Source organism: Lissotriton helveticus, chromosome 4_1, assembly GCF_964261635.1.
Source record: "Lissotriton helveticus chromosome 4_1, aLisHel1.1, whole genome shotgun sequence".
Classification (NCBI taxonomy): Eukaryota; Metazoa; Chordata; class Amphibia; order Caudata; family Salamandridae; genus Lissotriton; species Lissotriton helveticus.
In genome coordinates this window covers 50,571,754-50,594,338 of record NC_136063.1, presented here as the reverse complement: position 1 = coordinate 50,594,338, position 22,585 = coordinate 50,571,754, and the positions used below count along the sequence as shown (strand labels likewise).

Below are 22,585 nucleotides of genomic sequence, written 5' to 3'. Positions count from 1 at the left end.
AGTGGCTCCCCTGAAGCGGATTACCATCAACCGCACCCGCAATGCCAACAAGTGGTTCAATCCTGGCCTCAAAGCCAAGAAACTAGAGCTTCGGCAGGCTGAACGAGCTTGGAGAAGAGCCTACTGTCCGTCCTGTAGACAATTCTTCATCACTAAACTTAGAGAATACAAACAGGCCATCCTGACAGCTAAAACAGAATACTTTTCTGGCCGCATTCTAGCAGCAGAAAGCCAGCCTCGTGAGATTTTTTCCACCGTCCACAAGCTGGCATCATCAGATAGAACTTTACCCAAGATTCCGCCCTCCCAGGCCCTATGTAACTCGCTCAACGAGTTCTTCATTGAAAAAATAGTTTGCATCAAAGCCAACATCCCTTCCCCTCCGCCCACCTTCACTTACCCGCAGCCACCTGATAACAACCAGTCCCTCACCACCGTTCCTATACTGACTAGAGAATCTCTGCTCCCTTGACGTGTTAAGTCGGGCTCCCCAGCGGACATCTGCCCGGCACTCATTCTCTGTCAGATTTTCACTGAATGTTCAGCCCCCGCCCTCACCCTTCTGAATAACTGCCTCACGCTCGGTTCAGTCCCTCCTCTTTTCAAAACTGCCACAATTCTTCCCATACTAAAAAAAAACGGGTGCAGACCCCTCCTCCCCGGCAAACTATCATCCCATATCCCTTCTCCCTTACCTGGGAAAGGTAGCAGAGTCCCACGTCACCCAGGTGCTCAGCTCCTGTATAGAGGACAGTAATTATCTTGCACCCTGTCAGCAGGCTTTCGCCCCCGCCACTCCACTGAGAAGGTGGTTATTTCGGTCATGGACCAACTCAGGGAGGGACTTGACACCAACATTCCTCAGGCCCTGGTCCTCCAAGACCTGTCCGCCGCATTTGACACGGTGGACCATTCCATCCTTTTGTCCCGTGTCAAGGCGGCGGGCATGGGGGAGCAGGTACTGACCTGGATAAGGTCCTTCCTGACTGACCGCACTCAGGCAGTCCACCTTGCTGAATTCTTCGCCCCGCCCCGCAGGGTGAATTGTGGCATCCCCCAGGGTTCTTCCTTTTCCCCTCTTTTATTCAATCTGTATATTTTTCCCCTTATTTTTGCACTGCAACAATTGGAGGTCACAGTTTACAACTATGCTGATGACCTCCAACTTATTTAAAATTTTTCTTCTTCTTCCCCCCCTACCAGGCGCCGCTAGCTTCCAATCCGTCATGCTGTTTATCCGGGATTGGATGAATGCAAACCATCTCAAACTCAACCCGGATAAAACAGAGCTGATTTTGACTGGAGGCAGTGGCAACCCCTGGTCTCCTTCCTTTTGGCCCCCTTCCCTTGGTTCTCCTCCAACTCCCTCTTCCTCGGTAAAAACCCTTGGTATCATTCTCAATCTGCATCTGACACTTCATTCTCACATTAGTTCTGTTGTTTCTTCTTGTTTTTTCTCCTTGCGTATTATTAGGAAAGTATCCCGATTTTTTTCCCCCTCTGCACTCAAACTGATCGTAATGGCCATGATCTTATCTAAGCTTGATTACGGGAACATTATTTACAATGGTGCCCCCGCTTATGCACTTCAGCGCCTCCAGCTGGTTCAGAACCAGGCTGCCTGTCTGGTACATGGCCTATCCAAACATCATCACTCCTCACCCCTTCTTTCTGCCCTTCACTGGCTTCCCATCAAACAACGTGCCCTTTTCAAACTCGGCTGCCTTACCTTTCAAGCTCGGACGGGAACTGTCCCTGTTTTTATTAACTCCACCATCACCAATTACTGTCCCGCTAGAGCGCTACGTTCTTCTTCCAAATCTCTACTAGTTATCCCCCGCTTCAAGAAAAAAAGATCGGGAGGCCAGAAATTTTCGGTTCTTGCACCCACCTTCGGGAACTCTCTGCCGACCCCGGTCAAAATCTCTCCTTCCTACATTGAGTTCCGCAGAGCCCTCAAGACTTTCCAGTTCCAACAAGCTTTCAGTCTATAGCTCCCGAGTCCTCCCCAGCCCAGGATTCTTCTTGCGCCAAGAAACTTCACAGTGAACGTGCGCTTTATAAATATTTTAAAATTAAAATTATAATTATGAAAAATAATGGCTAAAGTATCTTTCTTGGTTCCATTCCCAAATTGGCAGTATTGGTATTTTGATCTGGACCCTGTTTTTCCACATAGAACAGATAGGCTTTCTGCAGTGAATATAGCTTTGTGGTCTCTGCCACTGTAGGGACATGTTAACATTACTTCTACTCAAGTCCTTCTTTTAAATATTGTGCACTCTCACCTTGAGGTTTATAGGGCTTCATAGGCGTGACCTACTAATATTAAAAAGTGAGGGTTATACCTGACAAACAGGGTTATTTTAACAGGTAGTATTGCAGAATTCAGGCTGCAATGGTAGATCTGATGCCATGGTTGCATTTCCACTGTAGTGGAAGGCACAATTGGTGCTGGAATCTACAGGTGGAAAAACAGGGTTACTACTCAGAAGGTGAGCATTTCCTACAGTAGTGTTTTAAACTTTTTAACTTCATTGATACTTATAAATGCTTTAAACAATCTTTTTAAGTTAAGTTTGTCTGTTCTGTGTTCTACCTACCAGAATTTTATCTTGGGGTTTAATTAATGAAACATTTGACTGTTCCTAACAGAAAAGTAACTCCATGACTTGTGTTGGAAACCAATTCACCATAACTAATAAACCACTTTCACACATTATTCTTTTGGGAAACAAATATCCATGGTGCATGTTTTTATCAGCAGCGAGGATATGTCCTGATAGAGCATTGTACAAAAAAAGAAACAAGGTCTTAAGAGTTAATAACCCTCTCGCACAACTCTGGTATTCTATGTAGGGTTGTATGTCTGAAGAACGCATTCCTTTCCCTTGAATTCTGTTAATCTACAGTCTTTACAACAACTGCACTACACATTCCTTTACTATGCATATGGTTACAATGATATGCCTTGGGGAAAGCGCTGGACTTTGGAGCAGTATAATTTGCTATTCCAACTCCAGTCTGTGTAACAGTATGTAGAGCGTTGAACTTTAAAGTCCAACATTGTTTTCCCTAAAGCAGGTCTGTGTAATAACTTGTGTGGTTAAGGAATGCGTGGTAAAGCAGCATTTGTTGGAAGGGCCACGTCATAACTGCATCATGTGATTCAACATCATTGTAAATGCTGTTTGCCTCCATGTGGGGTCCAGTTATACAAGAATTGCCAACATGTGCGTTCACATTCTTCTTCAAGTTACATTAACTTTTTCAAGGCTATAAATCAGAACACAAATGAACCAAATTCCAAAATGGCTTTTGAAACTATGAACTGAATCCTCAAAGCAGTTATTTTGTTCAACTATAAAACATAACAGAGTATTAAAACCCAACTAGGCAATTGAATTGAGAGGTAATGTCAATAAATTACAGAAAGGTGGCACACATTATAAGGACCCTGCACAATCTTCATAGACACAGGATTAAAAAAGGGGCAGGGGAGAGAGTTACCTGTGGTGCTGGAGCAGCGTCAATATTGGCTGAGAGGGGTTGCCACCATTGACGCGGCGGTTCCTGTTTAGAAGAAGTTGAAGGCGCCAACGCCGAACCTTGGCCCAGGAACAGAGGCCTTTCGGACTTGGTCAGGTAAGTTTTCTTTTTATTTAATTTTAATGTTAAACTCCCCTCGGCCCCCACCCCTGCACGACCTCCCGCGAGTATTGTGACTGAGCCACGACTGAAAGGGTCGCTCCAATCACCTTTTGATATTTGCACAGAGCTGTCCTGCCTTTTACCTCGGTTCATGTTGTGAAAATAACACATTGATACATCCCACTTGGGCATCATGGTGCTGAATAACATGTTTATTGGTACCAAATTCGAAGGGGCTCTTTTTCACAACCTCAGAAGGATGATTGGCTGAGTGGGCCAAACGTGATACCTGTTACTATCATGAGCAAACAGTGATTCCTGCAATAGTCCACTGAGGCGACAGACACCCGGGCTTTATCGACTGATTGCCAACAGATACAGCCAATGACAATTAAATGCAGTTTTGCGGACAGTGTGCTGCCTCTTACGCCATTTGCTCGGAAATAGACTCCAATTTATCTGAGGCTCTTCCCTTGCTTGCTCAGCTGTAAATCAGCCCTGACTGCCCCACCCCGTCGGTCATCAACTACACAAGCACTGGTGGATCTACATTTGCTCCCAGTAACTAAAAGGATTCGGTTCAAATCACTGTGCATTGTGTATAGAGCACTCCGTGGACAGGGCCCTAAGCCACTCCAGGACAAGTTTCAGTGGTACAAGCCTATCTGGAATCTTCGCTCCTCTACTGCCAATTGTGCCAGAATCCCAAATAGCCAGACCCTGGGAAGAAGAGCCTTTAGCGTGGCAGCAGCTCACCTTTGGAATGTCCTCCCTTTAGAAATTAGGAAGACACAAAGTCTGCTGCTGTTCCGCAAACAAATCAAGACCTGGCTCTTCCCTAGGGTATAATATGTTTTTATTTGAGGGTAGCAGTAGATTTGCTGGATGGTAGGATCTTTTTTTCTTGTGGTAAAGGTAAAGGTAAAGGTAAGTATACTTGTAAAGCGCACTGTTACTCCATCTCGGAGTGTCCTGGTGCTGTATATTGCTGGGGAACCCGTCCTGGCTTTCCCTGCGAGATGGTCCCTCCTGGGCACCTCCAAGGTGAAGCCAGGCATCCCCGGCACTGATGGGGCCATTGTGGAGATTAAGCAAGCTATTGCCCAGAGTTGCAGAGTGGGACCCATGGTTAGCGTAGGCACCTCAATGATAATTATCCAGTCCGCAGACATTGACCCAAGACCCTGCCGCGTCGGGAATTGAACCCTGGTCCAGGGATGATCTCTGCTTCAGGGTCTGCCGCTTCTAACCAGTGAGCCACACTTCTCCAGCTGCAGCTGACAGTTCTTGTGCCAGTTGTTCTCTTAGCACCAGGATGTCCTCAGGGTTACAGTGCACTCTATAAATGTTAATAATAATAATAATAATAATAATAATAGTGAAAACACCGTTCCACCGCCCAGGCTTTAATGACGTCATCTTCACTCTTATTAAAGACAGTTCCAGATAATTTACTGTAAATGCTCAGGCTAGGTGAGAGCGTCAGAATTCTGCCGAGCTCTGTTGGCAACCGAAGGGGGCTGAGGGCAAGTCTCTTGTTACTATGGAAACTTTTGGGAGTCCCGATGCTGCGGGGATTTGTAAACTAAACACCTTTGTCATCACTCTTTATTTACCAATCTCTATTTATTCAGGCGTGCAGGGAGTCTGTGGCAAGCTGGTTGAGTTTATAAAGATTGTTTAGAAGGGAGAACGGAAACTGTCCATTCTGGATGTAGGAGAATACAAAATGTGCGTAATTTATTTTTGTGCAATTAAGATTTTTTGGGGTCAAAATTGCATGAAGTTCCGCAGCAAAATGTGTATTTCCCAGTGGTAATAGAACTCTCCAGGGTGGAGTCAATGTTGAGTTCATCAAACATGATACTGTAATTCGATGAGACCTGTACATAGGTCTGAGATGGTGGTAAAATGAGCGCCAATGATAGCCCCGGTTTTAACACCAGAACTATTTTGGCGTTTTGCGATAAATAAAAGCACCTTGTCGGATTTAGCAGTCCAGGCTACTACCAGCCAAAGGCTGGTGACAAAACAAAGCCAGTGGCGTAACGAAAGTTAAGGGGACTCCCTGCAAGGTACATGGAGGGGCCCCGCTCCGGATTTAATCCAGAGCTCTCAGGCCTGGGTACTGTGCCGAGGGGGGGCCCCAGGGCTCCTCCTGCACAGCAGGTGCTGTGGGGACCTGTGTTACCTCAATGGTTTATACAGAGCAATACACATATATAGGTACATATCTATAGTAAAAGTAAATCCTTATATACAGAGGAATATGCTGTATATTTCTGTTTGCATATGGTGGATATGTGGGGAAGAGCCAATTCTTGAATAGTTTTCTGGAGATAAGGTGGTTATCCGTGGATCTTATGTTGGGGGTAAATATTTCCATAGTTTGGCTACTTGAACAGAGAAGGATGTGTCACCCATGGTTTCGTCATGTACGATGTGATTTTGAGGCGAGGTGTCACTCTGTATAGCATTTCTAAAACAATAGAAGTTCTGAACTAAAAAAAATCCTGTTCTTTTCCTTGTGAACATACCCGTTTCTAATTTTCTGAACAGAATAACTGTTTGGGGTGCCGTGAATATTAAGACGTTTCCTCCCTTTCCCATATAGTCAAACATGCATTACCGCTGTATATGATACCAAAACAATAAAGCATATTTCAGTATTTCATGTACTTCACTTAATTTTTGGAAGTGTACACACGGTAAAATGAATTTTATGTGGTAATGCCGTCTCTGCTGTGTCTGTAGCTGTCTGATCAATTTCCAGCTGAATATGTATCTTATTTATTTCATGCGCCTACTAGTTTTTAGTGCTGAAATATTTGCCTCCATGTACATGTTCTCTATGTGTACTGTGTGCTCCATACAAGTGTGAAGTGTTATCAAGGCTTTGTCAAAACTTTACTTTCCACGGTTTAATCGACATGCTTGCTCAATGTATATGGATCCAATACATCCTATTAACTTTTGATACTCAATATTATCATTTGAATGTTATTATGTTGCACCAATTTGGTAAATTGGGTAATATCGAGTTTGGGATTCTTTGTGTTTCCATTTGTAATGTAGGTTTTTGAGCCTTGAGAAATACAGCCGAAGAAACATAGCATCCGCTGTTTGCAGCTTTGGGGTCTTTTGAACATTAGTCCGCCCTTCTCCCACAGAGATAACATTAGTTCGATTAAAAGAGCCAAGGAGTGTTTTGATTTGTCGCATTCCTCTATACTTTAGTACATATGTTGGATCATGATTACTGCACATTTGAATTTCACTAGATCTGTCAGATGAATTTGCTTTGCCCTTTGTTGACTTGTAGATTTAGCCTAAGGTCTGCCATAGAAAAGCATTGCCTGAAGCATATCTGCCAGGGTATCCTATAGAAGTGCCTTCGGATGATTGAATTCAAGGTACAATTAGGGGAGCAGGGACTGTATAAAAGGGCTGAGTGTTTCTCACACCCATCGGTATTTGAGAAGGATCCACTTTTCAAAATAGTCTGCATTGTGAAACCTTAGCAATTATTGCAAACTACAAATACAAAAATATGCACACATTTTGATTTCAAAACGACTTTGCCATGTATGCATAACTAACAATCTTTCATTGGGGTAATACATTGTGATGTATTTGTTATCCCTGCACGGGGTTTGAGCACAGGAAAGATTCTAAATAAAAGGTGTATTATGTGTTACCTATTTGCATTTTTTTATCCCCACAACAATTCACCTCCTGGACACAACAAACAGAAGATCACTTACAACGCAGTGCTTTCGCAGCATCCAGAACAGGATGTGGCACAAACATATCTGGAGCAAGAGCCCTTTTAGATTAAGATATCCCTGTGCACCAATCAGCACTTAAGTGAGACATTTGGTATTGTTAAGAGTTGAGCTGCATTCATTAATTCTTTACATTACAGTGACCCCCCTCAATAGCTTATATCAGCAATGACAAAGCCAACAAAGTATGCCACATATGCTTTATTCTCAAATATTATTGTTTAACTATACCACGTTTTATTCTAACACGGTCCACAGCAACTCCAAAACACCTTGAGACCACTACACTCAAACAATCATACTTCTTCCTCACAGAATGTGATAGTGAAAAAGTAACTAACATAGTCTGTGGCGCAATTGGTTAGTGAGTTTGGCTGTTAACTGAAAGGTTGGTGGCTCCAGTTCACCCAGGGACAGGTTAAGTAGTGTATGAAACCTGTGGTCTGTTTCCCATCTGCTTTCACCTCGGTGTTTATATATCCGGTAACCCTGGGCGTAGTTCGCATAATAGCGCTTACGCGTAGCTATGCGAAGTGCACTTCGCACTACGTGAGCTACTTGTAACTACACAAATTTTGTAGTACACTGTGCAAAATGCTGTTCGCAATGATTGCACAGTGCCGGATGCTTGTCCGCACTGTGCAATCAGTGCAAACCGCATCTTGCACAGTGCAAGTAGTCGTTTCCCGCCGCTCGAGTAGATTTCTACTCGAGCTGCAGCTTTCTCAATGCGGACTGGTAGTTTCTCATCGTGTGCGGTCGCGATCATATGCAACCCCTCGCAATGAGAAACCGGACCACCCCACGTTGAGAATCTGCTAGGAGGTCTATTTTCCACACTCGCAATCGGCAACTTGATTATCAAATTGGAATTTGTGTTTGGTACCAAATGTCCGATTCGGTATTTGGAAGGTGCATCCCTCCTAAATACTGAATCACAATAGAGTGCATTAATATTTTGTAATCAAATTCCGGTAGCAAAACAGCAATACTTTACTACCAGTTTAAAACTGGTGGTAAAACATTTGCAAAGGATGAGTGGTTCTTTGAGGACTGCTTCCCCTTTGAGAATGTAAAAAAAAATGTTTTTTCAAGAGCAGGCAGTGGCCCCATTTGCAATGTTTCATTTTTTTCTTTTTAAGTGCATCCTATTTTCCTTTACGGGTAGCATTTAAAATAGATAACAAAGATTGTTTTTTAAAGACCAATTGCAGACATGGTGGTCTGCTGACCTCAGAAGGCCATCATACCTCTTTTGGCTGCGAGTCCAATGGTTTGCAAATTGTAACCTACCTCATTAACATGCACGAGCCAATAGGAATAACCAGCGAAACTCAAAAGAGTTTCATACATTAGGAATAATGATTTTCTAATTGCAGTTCGGTACTCTTGATTTTTGTACATCTTGCCATAAGTTCTTGCATCAGAGGGTTACAAAACCAAGACTGCAGATCTTGGGTAACCCACATTTCATATCAAGACATAAATTATTAAGTTTAGTATACAATAATAAATTGTCTCTTTCAATCCCTGTAGATAAGAATGAGTAACAGAAACATACATGAATGTTCAGAGGAGTCAGTGCAGACATGTAAGACCGGTCTAAGAATCTGTGTGTGGACATGTGTTTCATGTCCATTCATTCTGTCGTTTTATTAAGTGCATATCTCACTTGCGGATTTAGAGATTTGAGGGGCATTTGAAAAGGAATATGTATTTTGGAAATGGGCGAGTGGCAGTTCTATTTATGAGAGATTGTGGTAAATGCTCAGCCTCCTAAGAGTCTACTGTCATGGTGGGGGTTGTGTGTGCTGTTGAGAAATCTGACCGCTGATATTCTGTGTTAGCACAGTGGCTGTAATGAGTTTCAATTTTACTTTTGTATTAGAGGACAGTCAATGGTGAACCCCCCACACCCTTCTTAGCATTCTGAAATGCAGCCAGTGGGACCTGTGTGTAACCTGTGTGCGACCTGCGTGAGCTGTGTGTGACCTGCATGTGACCTTCGTGTGACCTTTTTGTAACCTGTGTGTGACCTCCATTTGACCTGTGTGACCTGTGTATGACTAGTGTGTAACCGTTGCTCTCTTCTCTTCACAGTGACCCGTGAGCTGAGGATTGTCCTGGTCGGGAGGACTGGAGCAGGCAAAAGTGCGACCGGAAACACCATCCTGGGGCGGAGAGAGTTTAACTCCGGAGTGTCTTCAAATGCAGTGACAAGTGAATGTGAGGAAGGGTCCTGTGTGAGGAGCGGGCACAAGGTTGTGGTCGTTGATACTCCTGGACTGTTTGACACCCACGTTCCAAATTCAGTAATTGCTCAAGAGATCGCTAAATGTGTAGTAATGGCGGCCCCCGGGCCCCACGCCATAGTCCTGGTTATCCATGCCGGTCGCTTCACCGATGAAGAGGCGAGGGCCGTCCAGGACATCCAGACTCTATTCGGAGAAGAGGCCGCGGGGTACATGCTCATCCTGTTTACACGGATGGATGACCTGGACGCTGATGGAGTCACCCTGGAAGAGTACATCCTAAACTCGGATCCCAGGCTGAGAGGGGTCGTTGAGGGCTGCGGGGACCGCTACTTGGCCTTCAACAACAGGGCTCAAGGCGCCTTGAGGGAGCAGCAGGCGGAGGCGCTGATCTCAATGGTCCAGAGCATGGTGAACAAGAACGGGGGCTCCTACTACAGGAATCAGAGGTTTCAGAGGGCGGAGGAAGAGATCCAGATAAGGGAGGATGAGATCAAGGAGGAAAGGGAGAGATCTGGGCAGACGAGTGAAGAGCTGTCGCCTCCCCGCGAAGAGGCCAAGAAGAGCATCCTGGCACGCATACTGAAAGCATTCATGCAGTCAATGGGAGCGCTGTTAACGCTAGGTGACATTGCAGAGTCATTGAGCGCAATATTCCAATAACCTGAAAAAAACGGGGAACATAAAAATAAAACTGCAGCTTCCGATTCTTGGGCCGCCAGTCTCACTGCTTTCATTTTCACTATGAATCATCGTGGGCTCACATGTGTTCACTGCCACACATGCACTTATTGACTGCCACACACACTTATTTTCTGCCACACTCATACTTATTTTCTGCCACACTCACACTTATTCTCTGCCACACTCATACTTATTGACTGCCACACTCACACTTATTCTCTGCCACACTCACACGCATTCTCTGCCACACTCACACTTATTTTCTGCCTTACTCACACTTATTCTATGCTACACTCATACTTATTCTCTGCCACACTCACACGTATTCTATGCCACACACACACACTTATTGACTGCCACACTCAAACTTATTCTCTGCCACACTCACACGTATTCTCTGCCCGACTCACACTTATTGACTGCCACACTCACACTTATTCTCTGCCACACTCACACTTATTCTCTGCCACACACACACTTATTGACTGTCACGCTCACACTTATTCACTGTCACACTCACACATATTCTATGGCACACACACACCTATTGACTGCCACACTCATACTTATTCTCTGCCACACTCACACTTATTCTCTGCCACACTCATACTTATTGACTGCCACACTCACACGTATTCTCTGCCACACTCGCACTTATTCTCTGCCACACACACACTCATTGACTGCCACACTCACACTTATTCTCTGCCACACTCACACGTATTCACTGCCACACTCACACTTATTCTCTGCCACACTCACACTTATTGACTGCCACACCCATACTTATTGACTGCCACACTCACTCTTAAAAAAACTGCATGACAATGACAAAAATGAATAACTGTATAATAACATTTTATGGTTTTGGCATGTGTGTGCAGGGTAAAGGATAGAGGGATCATAATGCATTTATCAAATGGAAAATATACCTTAATAATTAGCCTGAGTCTGAGAAGGTGAACTTTGTGAAATAATTGCCTTATTTTATATGCATTATTTTTCTTTTCCCCTTTGATTTCAATAATGCATGACTGAGCTCAAAAGTGATACATTTTGTGAACTCTTAAAAATTTTAACTTTGAAAGTACTTACTGTAAACCGATGTTCTTGGTCTTAAATATTACATTATATAAAATCAATACTATTTTTATGAATTGGTCTTGGATTTATTCTTGAGTGTTTGTCTCATGTATTGTCTCTGTGAGGACAAATGCTTTGTACTGCCCTCTGATGAGCCTAACTGCTCAACCACACTACCACAAATAGAGCATTAGTCGTATCAAGGTTTGGCTCTGTAAACCAATTTGGGACTCACTGGACTCCCTGCAAGGTTTGCTTAATTTTAGTACACTATATAGAGAGCCAGCCTTCTATGGTACACCACTTTTATTTGAATAAGCCAATCAGATATGTCAATTTTACCATGGTTTTTGGAAATAAGCAGTAGCAATTTAACACTGGGCATTAATGATACTGATAAAGTGCACAAAGTCCCAAGGCCAACAAAAAGAAATTCAGAAAACAGTAGGAGTGAGGAAAAAAATTATTTGGGGATGACCAAGCAGAGAGGACCAAGTCCAACACAACCCCCTTCCAGCCAAACACCAGGAGAGACTAATCAATACCGTGATAGATTTCTCTGTTTAGGTGAAGAAAAATGGAAATAGCCCTCCATTTCATAGGCCCTTGCCAGCTCTTGCTCTTCTGAACTCACTTGGATCCCTCTTTCTACACTCTCCTGAGCCACTGAACTGACCCTTTAGGAGCCCTTTCTCTCACTTGTGTACAGCATCTGTGAAGCACCTAACCTTAATTTGCTCCCAGATGCATCCCACTAGGCTGACTGTACCACCAAGGGCAGTAAATTGCTATGACACATTCCACTGTTTCGTACAGACATCTGTCCCCAGCCAATGAGAACTATGCCCATAAGGACAGCAAGCAGCAGAGGCCCAGACAGCTGCCAGTGCCAAGTGCCAGGTCCTGGGCCTTCCAGTATTCTCTGACCACTGCTGTTGTTTCTCAGAGTGGGGTGCGATAGCCCTGGGTGTTAGTCACGCTACTTCCACCCTCCTTCCCACCATTCCTAAGGCTGATTCACCAGCCCATAGTCAGTACCCTGAGTCTTAACAGGAGTCAAGTATGAACCTTTCCTCCCCTTCCCCTCCATCTGGGCGTCTCTACCTTCCGGTTGGGCTTGGTACAACTAGAAATCTGAGCTTTCCGGAGACTCATGGTGGCCATCCCTTACAACTCTTTTAACACATGTGACAAATAATTTCCTAAAATACATTCAGTGGGCATCTGGGGACTAACTATGACCCTTCTCTGGGTCACCTCCCTACTCAACCCCATCCCACTACAGAGATACCAGGGCCATGGGGCGTAAAATTGCTGTCGCTGGAACTAAGTTACTCTACACACTAGTCTGGAGTACTGTAATGGGGAAACTAGCCTTTCCAAAACAATGATCTGGCTGGCCCTGTACAAAGCAGTGACAGTAAAACCATTCATTTTGGGCTTGTGAAAGTAATGTTGTCCATCCTCAGGCAGTACAATCTCACCCTCCTAGTCAATTTACAAACTAAGGGAGAATAGGGAATTGTCACCTGCCCCTGGGGACTACTTTCCCCAAGTCCACATTGTTCAAACATGTAAAGTTACCACATGTGGGTGGTTTCTCAGGAGAGGCAACTGGGAACAATCAAAGCAGATGTGTTGATAATGGAGGGCAATGGGCTGCTGCCCATGAGTACCTCCCTCTATTTCTCAGAAGAGGCTTGAGAGCCCCTTCCCTACATCTCCTCTGGGACTTATCTGTGTTTTCCCTGACCTCCCCCACAGTCTGCTGGGGTGAACCTGAACCACCCTACTTGTGGTCACTCCCAGGTAGCTTCTAAGACACGTTTATACTATTCCAGAGATCTCCCGCCTTTGCAAGATCCCTGGGGTCAGTTAGCTTATTAAAAATCAGGTGCCTCTGCATCAATATTCAAAAGGTTTTAAGCATGTGATCTCTCAGAATATAATCTCTGACACTGCTGCCCATTACTCAACCACCAAAGTCTTGCTGGAATAATCCAAGACATCAACCCACAACTGGTTTAAAAGTTTGTGGCTATCTCTGAATCTGAAGCGGTATCTCTCAGCCCAATTTTGGCAAGGAATTTGGCTTTCACGGGAGCATACTGCATTTGTCCTCCTCCTCTATTATTAGAAACGTGTCTGTCCCAACTGAGGGAATCTATTTCCACAAGCTTTCTCACCAGTCCTGAGCTGGGACACTGTGCATTCTAAGGGCTGCCTCATAGGTAGAGAACTATTTATATATTCCACCCCCCACCATATAGCTGGGCACAAGGTCAAGTGGTATGCATACTCTCACCTGTGCAATAGACAGTGAATATATGTTCCCAATATTGCAGCTGGACTCTGCTTGCTTGGAATGTAGGTCCAGCTCTCTCAGACTCCTCTCATGGGTCATTCTCTTCTTCTCCCTGGCTGGTTTCATGACCTCCAGGATTTTCTGGGCTGCTGCCTCTTCCATCTTGAGGTTGACCAGCTGCAGTCTCAGCTATCTCTCACCCTCTGAGTTTTTTTTTAATGAAATGGCCTTCCTGTTCACACCATACAATCTGATAATGGCTGACTGCCTACACCCCCTACTTATGGGAATTTTACTGGAGTTGGCTTGTGGACACTGTCTCCTCCCAATATGGCAGACATTGAAAAGTTCTGATACACCCCATGTGCTTGTAGTGTCCTCCTGGATTTGGCCAAATGATGATGTTTACTGCAAAAGCATGGTTGGTGGGCCCTGATCTCTTTTGAGTCTAGGGCTCTCACTGCTATAAATGATCTCTTTTGAGTTTAGGGTTTATACTGATATGAATGTTTTATACTGCAGTTAATACGGCACTTTAGAGTTTATTGTATATACTGCATATAATTGTATGATAACTACCACCCCAGCCTACTGCTTGATTCCTGATTACGTCTCAGCATTTCTACCATTCAACCATTTGCCCGCCTAACCCCACCCGAACTCTAATCTTGTGCATTACGGACCCATCTCCTGGTCCATTAATTACCAAAACAAAATAACCAGAAATGCAAAAAAGAACTTCAAGCACAGTACTCTAAAACAACATCCAGAAACACTCATTGTAGATAACTACCACTCAGCGACCATCGGCAACACGAAAACTAACTTCATTTTTTACACTAATCGCCCGAGTAAAAAGAAAAACACCTTCTCTCTTCACCTTCAAGTCGTGAAGTCAGTAATCATTCCCTATGGTGAAAACATTTCCACTACCATATACCATATCCCCGACCTTCAAAGGGGAACTCACCATTTCCATCTACAGAACTGAAACGATTCTCATACAGGCCACTGACCGCACCTTACCACTTTTGACCACCACTTCCCCACACTTCTCTCCTCGTTAACTCAACTGAGCCATTAAACCCTATCTCCCCTATCCCCCTCCACCCTCACTAATAATGTGGAACTGATCCAATCTCCCTACCCTGAACAACCTCTCCTCAATTCATGAACATCCACCATCACTCACTACAATCACACTACCCCTATCATTACTCTCCGTCGCCAAACACCCACCATTATCACATCAATTGATCACACCAGGAACAACAAACTCACAATTAACAAACACCACAAGGCCGATCTTGACAGCTTAGGCTCTAACCTTAGCCCTCTTGTCACTGAAATCCCCAAAGGCTCTCCCCTCACTCCCCCTTATAATCTGAACCCTCCCTCACAACCTACCCCTTCCTCCCACACAGACCCTGCTCCCCCAACCCTTATTTCTCCATTGTCCATCGTCATCTCCAATCCAGCGGTCACTCTCCCCCCTACTACCACTGCACACTCCCCTTCCGGTGTCCCACAGGCACAACCTGTCTCATCCGCTTACCTCACTGATAACCCTTTGACATCCCCATGTCCAACACCTTCATCAATCCAGCAGACACTTTCTCCCTATTATCACTGCCCACTCCCCTTCCGCTGTGGCACACCCACCTACACAACCTGCCTCCACCTCTAATCTAACTGACATTCCCCGGAACTCTGACTTCCTGCCTAGAATTTCTCTCCTTACTCACTTGGACACTAGTCCCAATTCTCCTCTCCTGAACTTCTTGATTGGTAACATTACTAATCCAGCTCCCCGCGCCCAACCTCCCCCCTCTCCTAATCCCATGGATTTCATCACTCTCCCTCCATAGACACAAGTCATTCTCTGCCCCTGCCTAGGACCTTAAACTTTTTTAGCTCAATTGCACAGCAACTGAACAGAAAGGAGCATAAAATCAACTCCCTTGCTCCCGATTTCCTATATTTACAACAAGATCTTCTCAACAGGACCAATCCACTGTGCTCCCTCTCCCCGGGTAGATTTTCTCCTAACCCACTGAATACCTCTCCCATGGCTCCACAGAGCACCCCTAGATTCTCCAGTCAGATAGCGAATCAGGCACTTTGACCCAACTGGGATTGCCAACCCTTTTTGCTACCAAAACCTGATGATATCAACGAATCTTACCTCACTTTGAGCCAGAAGTCAGCCGTTTTCCCCATCCCTGTTATTATTAGCACCAACAGAATCTCTAAAAATGTCCACTTGCCTAGACCTTCTACTCAATACTCCTCTATCAACCTAACTCCCCCATCACTAAGGCTCCCGCCCTCTCTCTTACATGCTCCTAAACTGCAGATCAGCTGTACAACACTCCACAGACATTGCTGAAGAAATCAAAGCCACCAAAGAGTGTTGTGAAGAAATTGCCACCTTCTTCTCTAATAAAGTCTCAAAAATGGATCAATCCTTCACCCAAACCTCTAACCCTCCTTCCCTCTTAAAATGCCCCCCTTTAATCACCCTTGACCATTTAGAAAGAGTTCTTACCAAGGAAAATCATGTCTGCCTCCAGCTAAAAAACAATGCCCATAGGTCCGACTTTAAGCTAAAGTGGGAAAACTAGGTCTTCAGTATAATCTCTAACCTGAAACCTTCCTCCCACACTATGGACCCCCTCCCATCCACAATTATAAAAGAACTCAACCACACCATGTCCCATTTCCGGACAAAAATCATCAACGCCTCTCTTACCTCAGGCTGTGTCCCAGACTCTCTTCAACTAGGACAAATCACACCCATTCTCAAGAAACCAGGGGCCGACCCTAATGATCTTAGCAACGTCAGACCTATCTCCAATCTCCCATTCCTTGCAAAAACATTGGAGAAATGCATTCTCCACCAACTCAACAAACACATTGATGAGTTCAACTTCATCGACACATTTCAATCAGGATTCAGGAAAGGCTGTAGCATGGACACAGCTATGCTCAACGTCTCTGGCGATATTCACAATGATTTAGATGAAGGTGATGCCTGCCTACTCATCCTTATTGACCTATCCACGGCATTCGACACAGTAAATCATTCAGCTCTTCTGGAGACCTTGTTGAAGACCTTTGTTAAAATGGTTCACCTCCTTCCTTCAACAAATTAAAATCAACTCCTGTCTCTTGAAGTGAACAAAAGTCACACTTGGGGTCCCTCAAGGCTTGATTTTCTCCCCTTCCCTCTTCAATCTCTTCATGGAGCCTCTCACAACCATCTTGAAAAAAGCTGGAGTGAATTAACATCTTCACGCTGATGACACCCACATTTATTTCAAAATCAAGTCTCCCAGCGAAATCCGACACCTCAATGTCACTCTAACCGAGATCCAAACTTGGTTCAATGCTAATCACTCAAAGCTCAACCCAGATAAAACTGAACTAATCCTATTTTCTCCAAAAAGCAACCATCGTCCAATTCAAGAGTGGTTCAAGAATCTGGTTGCCCTAAACTGCCCCCTTGTCTTATCCGACTCAGTTAAGTCTCTAGGCATCATCCTTGACAAGAATTTATCAATGTAGGCCTACATCAAAAACTCTGCAAAAAGTGCTATTTTGTCTCTAAAACACCTCAAGAAATTGAAACCTTTTCTTCCCCATGATGACCTCAAGACAGTTGTCCAATCCCTCGTTCTCTCTAAAATCTTCTACGGAACGCCATCCTTACAGGGACTACAAAAGTTCACCTAGCCCCTCTAAGGGCAGTGCTAAACATGGCCGCTCGACTCGAATCTGGAGTAAAAAGATTTGAACACATCACTCTAGCTCTCAACTCCCTCAACTGACTTCCCATGGAAGGGAGGTGTATTTACAAGCTGGCCTGCATCACACACAAAACCCTTCACTCTCCGGCCCCTAACTACCTGAACAAGAAACTGGTAAGAGCAGGTCAATCCAGAGCTCTGAGAAGCTCCAACTCACTCCTTCTTATTCCTCTGAAACTGAAAAAGAAAACCACACAATACGATCGTTTTCTGGCAACGCTCCCTTGATGTGGAACGCTCTCCCTAGAGTCGTCAGATGCAACCCCTCCTTCTCCTGTTTCAAAAGGGACCTGAAACTCCATCTCCTTAACAAATACCTTCCCGACCAACACCAACTAACCTAGACTTCAATATCCGAGTTGACTCCTCTCTCTCTTGACATTCATGGATAGTTGGTAACTGGACTGTGTTCAACACATTTTTTATGTTCTCTCCCCCCCTGATGCGCTGTTTACTTACTTTTCTTGCTGTGTTTTTTTATTTATCTCTGGTTCGCTTCCTTACTGCCTGCCTACTATGTAATGCAACTTTCTTCAGTTTTTTACAGTGTGTATGTAAAGGGCTCTGATACCTACGGGTCAAGCTAGCGCTATAGGACACTTTTAAAGTAAAATAAATAAATAAATAAATAAAATAAAATAAAACCCTTCCTGTCTGCACACTCCTCAGGGGACAGACCTTGGGTGGAAACACTGCTCACTGGGTTTGCTTTTGCAACTCCTTTGTCTGCGCCCAGGCTCTCCTTCTCCTCCTCCTCGATGTACAGCTTCTCATCCTCTGGGGGTGTGTGCTGCAACTGGTGAGCCTCCTACTAGGCTCCCAGAGCCATCTGAAGCTCCTGCGTCTTGGAGCCCTTGGTTGCCTGCAGCCCACTCTTCCTGCAGGATACTTTGAGCTCAGCCATGTTGTAGCCTTTCAGGTTGTTGAGCTCAAACTACATCTTTGCAGTAGGTATACCCACACAAAGTCAGGCGGAATGTCAGTGAATTTGGAAAATTCAAAACCAGGCCAATCAAAGAGCATTGAACAAATACCTAACTGGTATAAAATAATTTATAGACGATGTTCATTTTATGCCAAATTACTGGATAGTACTGCACTAACACAAGTACTGAATCCCACCGCTGAACATTCATTTGAGGAATTGGATTGTTGGTTGAGGGTTGAAGCAACAGCCATAATCGTTGTCAGCATAAACCACAACAGCCTCTCAATGAACCTTTGCTTAATAGTTTGCAAGCTTGGTACAAACGTAATGAGACTTAACTTAGAACAGGTGTCTCCAACCAGTCGATCATGAGCTACCACTAGCTCTTAGACACCTTCAAAGTAGCTTGCAGCCGTGAGTTCATTTTTAAATAAGCACAGGGTCAAATTGTTTTTGAAACAGTTAAGGGAAGCTTGTGTTTTCTTTACATTATTATCATCAGACTGCAGATAGCAGAGTCCAATAATGAGCAGTACTCAGTCAGAGTTATGGCCAGGCTGGGTCACAGAGGTGAAGAACTGCAGTACATAAAGTGTTAGAACAAAAGGATGTTTCTGAATGGTTTTAAATAGGACATTTTTTTAATGAAAAGTCACATTAAAAATTAACTATTACTTTTCTCTCATTTCAAAGTGTAGTATTTGCAGGTAGTTGGACGTTTTGCTCCCAGTGGACAGTAGCCATTGGGCCTTATGTATCAACATCCTGATTTGCTATTCTAAATAGCGATTTTTTAGAAATCGCTATTTGAGAATTGCAAATAGGGATGTATGTAAAAAAATCGCAATTTTTTAGTGATTTCTTAATATTCCTTAATTGCGATTAGCAAATTGTGAATCGCAATTAAGGAATACTTTCCCATTCATTTCTATGGGCCAGGAGGCCAGGAGGCCCATAGGAATGAATGGGAAGTTATTCTCAATTTGCGATTCGCAATTAGAGAATCGCAAATTGAGAATAATTTCAAGAGTGCAAGGGTGTCATAAGGACACCCTGATGCACCCCTGAAATGTACATGCATGCGCATATGGCACACATACATGCCCTAAGGCATGTGCGCTACATGGCACCTTTACAAATGCCAAAAAGTGCATTTGTGAAAGAAATCGCAATTTACCACCAACTTGAAGTTGGTGGTAATTTGCGATTCCTTAAGGCCAAATTGCACTTTTTTGGTGCTTCTTACATTGCATTTAAGGAATCGCACAATTTGTGATTCCTTATTTTGCCTTAACACATACCATTTGTCAAAATTGCATTCGTAAACGCCAAAATTCTGCGAATTTAAGCGTTTGCAAATGCAATTTTGCTTGATACATATGGCCCATTGTCCCATATTTTTCTTTTATTAATTCAGTTTTTCCTTAATGTGCTTATTGCATTTTAAGTTAATAACGTCAGTGAGGCATGTAAAGCAGAGTAGTTCAATTACAATCACATTACATCCATGTCCCGTACACTTGAATAGTCATAACTAAATCATACATGTGCAGTCAGGGAATGGAGTGGAAAGGAAGGGGCGGGCAGAGGAGAAGTGATGCACAAAGGGAAGGGTGTCAGCCACAACCCACTGGCAATGTAATAGAATGTCTCACAAGTATGCATGGGACATGCAATGGAGGGGAACCTCAGTGAACCAGCTAGTGGCAATGTCAGAGTTGACCATTAATAGATAAGTGGAAGTGGTGCCCAGATGTCCTTAGGCCTGGAACTGGGTGGTTAAAAGGAAGCATATATTTCACTAGAAGTATAACAGTATATCATACCCTTCAACCTTTCAGATGTGGTGGGTAGTCTGCTACTGCCCCATAGAAGGGTGATCAATGCTTAAGCTTTGCCAATAAAGATGCCATCACAGTAGACTGTCTGTCACCAGATGTCAAATGTTTAACATGTCCCAGAAGCGCTGGGAGGGGGTCAGGATCTATGGTGTGCCTGTATGTCTGTAATGTTGCCGTTCCAGGTTACATGGACAAAGTCAGCTCTGTCACCCGCACAATTGAGTAATTGGTGGGAGCGTGAGGAGTCCAGTTTCTCTAGGGCTAGAGGTGTGGTGTATGCCTGGTACAGTAACTTATAGTGGAGCTATTTGTGGATACCAGTTTGGTTTGTGTGCATTAACATTGCCATGTTTTTTTCTGGGATATGGGAACCAACATCATGTTCCAACGCCACCCAGGCTGCTAAGGCCCACACTGGTTTCAGTGCCAAACATGTGTGATACAGACCAAAGATAAGTATGGAGTTTTCTATGGTAGGTATCAGCAGTGTCTTAGGGGAAAAGTCAGGGTATATGGGCAAGATGTCACAGAGTGTGCTTTGTTGTGGAAGACTAACAAAGTGATTCAAAGTGGAGGGGGCCCCATCCAAGGCAAAAGCAGTGTGGAGATCTACTTTGCCATTGGTGAAGAGGTCACCTATAGTGCACTGCTGATAATTCAAAAGAGTATGCTGCACGAGTGTTTCATGTATCAGAGGGAGCCGAGGGTTCATATCAAATGGAATGTCTGGGTAATACAGAAAGTCGAGGTCAGTACCCAGGTATCATGCCACAAAGTTTGGATTATGCCCGGTAGGTCATAGAAAGAGTGTGAATGTCAAGGGGTTTGTATGGTAGCCCTTTAGGAAGGATTGCGCTTGGGAGGTGTTCCACCTGATCCTGTTCAGACTTCCAGTAAGGGTGTCTGGCATATGGGTGGTACCAGAAGCATGAAAAGTGGCACTATGCCACTAAATAATAGAGACAGAAATCAAGTAGTCTGAAGCTGTCCTTATCGTAAGAGAGGGTAACTAATTCACATTTAATTCTGGGGCAGTGACCAGCCCCTATGAGCCATGTTAAGAGGCTGCACATTGAAGAGAAGAATGAGTTATTTAATGCAATTGGGATGTTTTGGAATAAATATATGAAACGCAGAAGCACCACCATTTGTTATGATGGCGCTGCGCCCAGCATTGGAGAGTGGTAACTGGAGCCACCTATCTATCTGGGAAGAAAGTTTGTCAACCACATGCTCATAGTTCCGCTACGTAACCTAAGGGCATATTATTAAGGACTGCGTTAAAAATGATCGCCGGTTTAGCGACAGAAAACGTTCGCTAAAGCCGCGATAATGGGCTTGATAATATGCCCTTGTGACTTCCCATAGAAGCCCATGTTCTGGTGTTTACCTGGGCGTTAATGGGAATTCTCCAGGGCATATTATCAAGACCATTATCATTGCTTCAGCAGCAGTTTTCTGCCGCTAAAGCGGCAATCATTTATACGCCGTTCTTGATAATATGCCTCTAATGTTTTTGTCTATGAAGGAAGCTAACCAGAAACCTGGGGGAGTCATCACTTCAATGCATTGGGTATTCAAGGTGCCAGCGATAGTGGTGTACACCAGGGGAAACAGCTCCAATTTATTTCAATTCACTATCACAACAGAGAGGGCTGTGAACTGAATAATTTCTCTAATGATTGGGGGGAGATATGTAGGGGGTCCAGTGCAAACAAGAGGATATCCTTGGCAGACACAGCGATGCCAATGGTGGAACCCTTTGAAAGTGCAGGCCCCTGAGTATGTCTCTCTTGCAGATGCTGAATCAAAACACCCAGGTTTCCAAGAAAAAGAAGAGGGGACAACCCGGACAGGTGTTGCAGGAAATAGGGAAAAATGTCCATAAGCCAGTCATTCACCCACAGGCAGGCCATAGTGCTGGAGTACACTAACATTCATGGCATATGCCCAGCTTCGCACAGGTCGCATAAAAAAAATGGCACCCCCAGGAGTCAAATGCCTTTTCACCATCAAAGAAGGTGACCACAACTGGGATGGTCGGGAAAATTTGGTCAAGGACCGCAAATATGGTTCGTAAGTTAATAGTGGTGGAGCAGTGAGATACAAATCCTATGTGTAAAGGGGAGATTATGTCAGAGAGGTAGTTACCATTATCAGCGAGAAGGCTCCTGATGTATATTTTCTTTGTAGTCAGGTCACAGTATTCAGGCTAGGATACCTCAAAGGAGCTCCCCCTCCCCGTAA

The 22,585-nt window shown here is 44.2% G+C and overlaps 1 protein-coding gene across 2 annotated transcripts in view; it reads left to right on the top strand.

Moving 5' to 3' along the window:
• Nucleotides 1–10,659, top strand: part of LOC144826937 (GTPase IMAP family member 4-like) — a 91,441-nt gene extending 80,782 nt beyond the window's left edge. For both annotated transcript variants that reach the window (XM_078685397.1, XM_078685398.1), the window contains one exon: nucleotides 9,537–10,659. In XM_078685397.1, coding sequence (XP_078541523.1) covers nucleotides 9,537–10,351 — 815 coding nt within the window. In that variant the 3' untranslated portion in view covers nucleotides 10,352–10,659. The remainder of the gene's footprint in view (nucleotides 1–9,536) is intronic.
• Nucleotides 10,660–22,585: the final 11,926 nt, after the last annotated feature.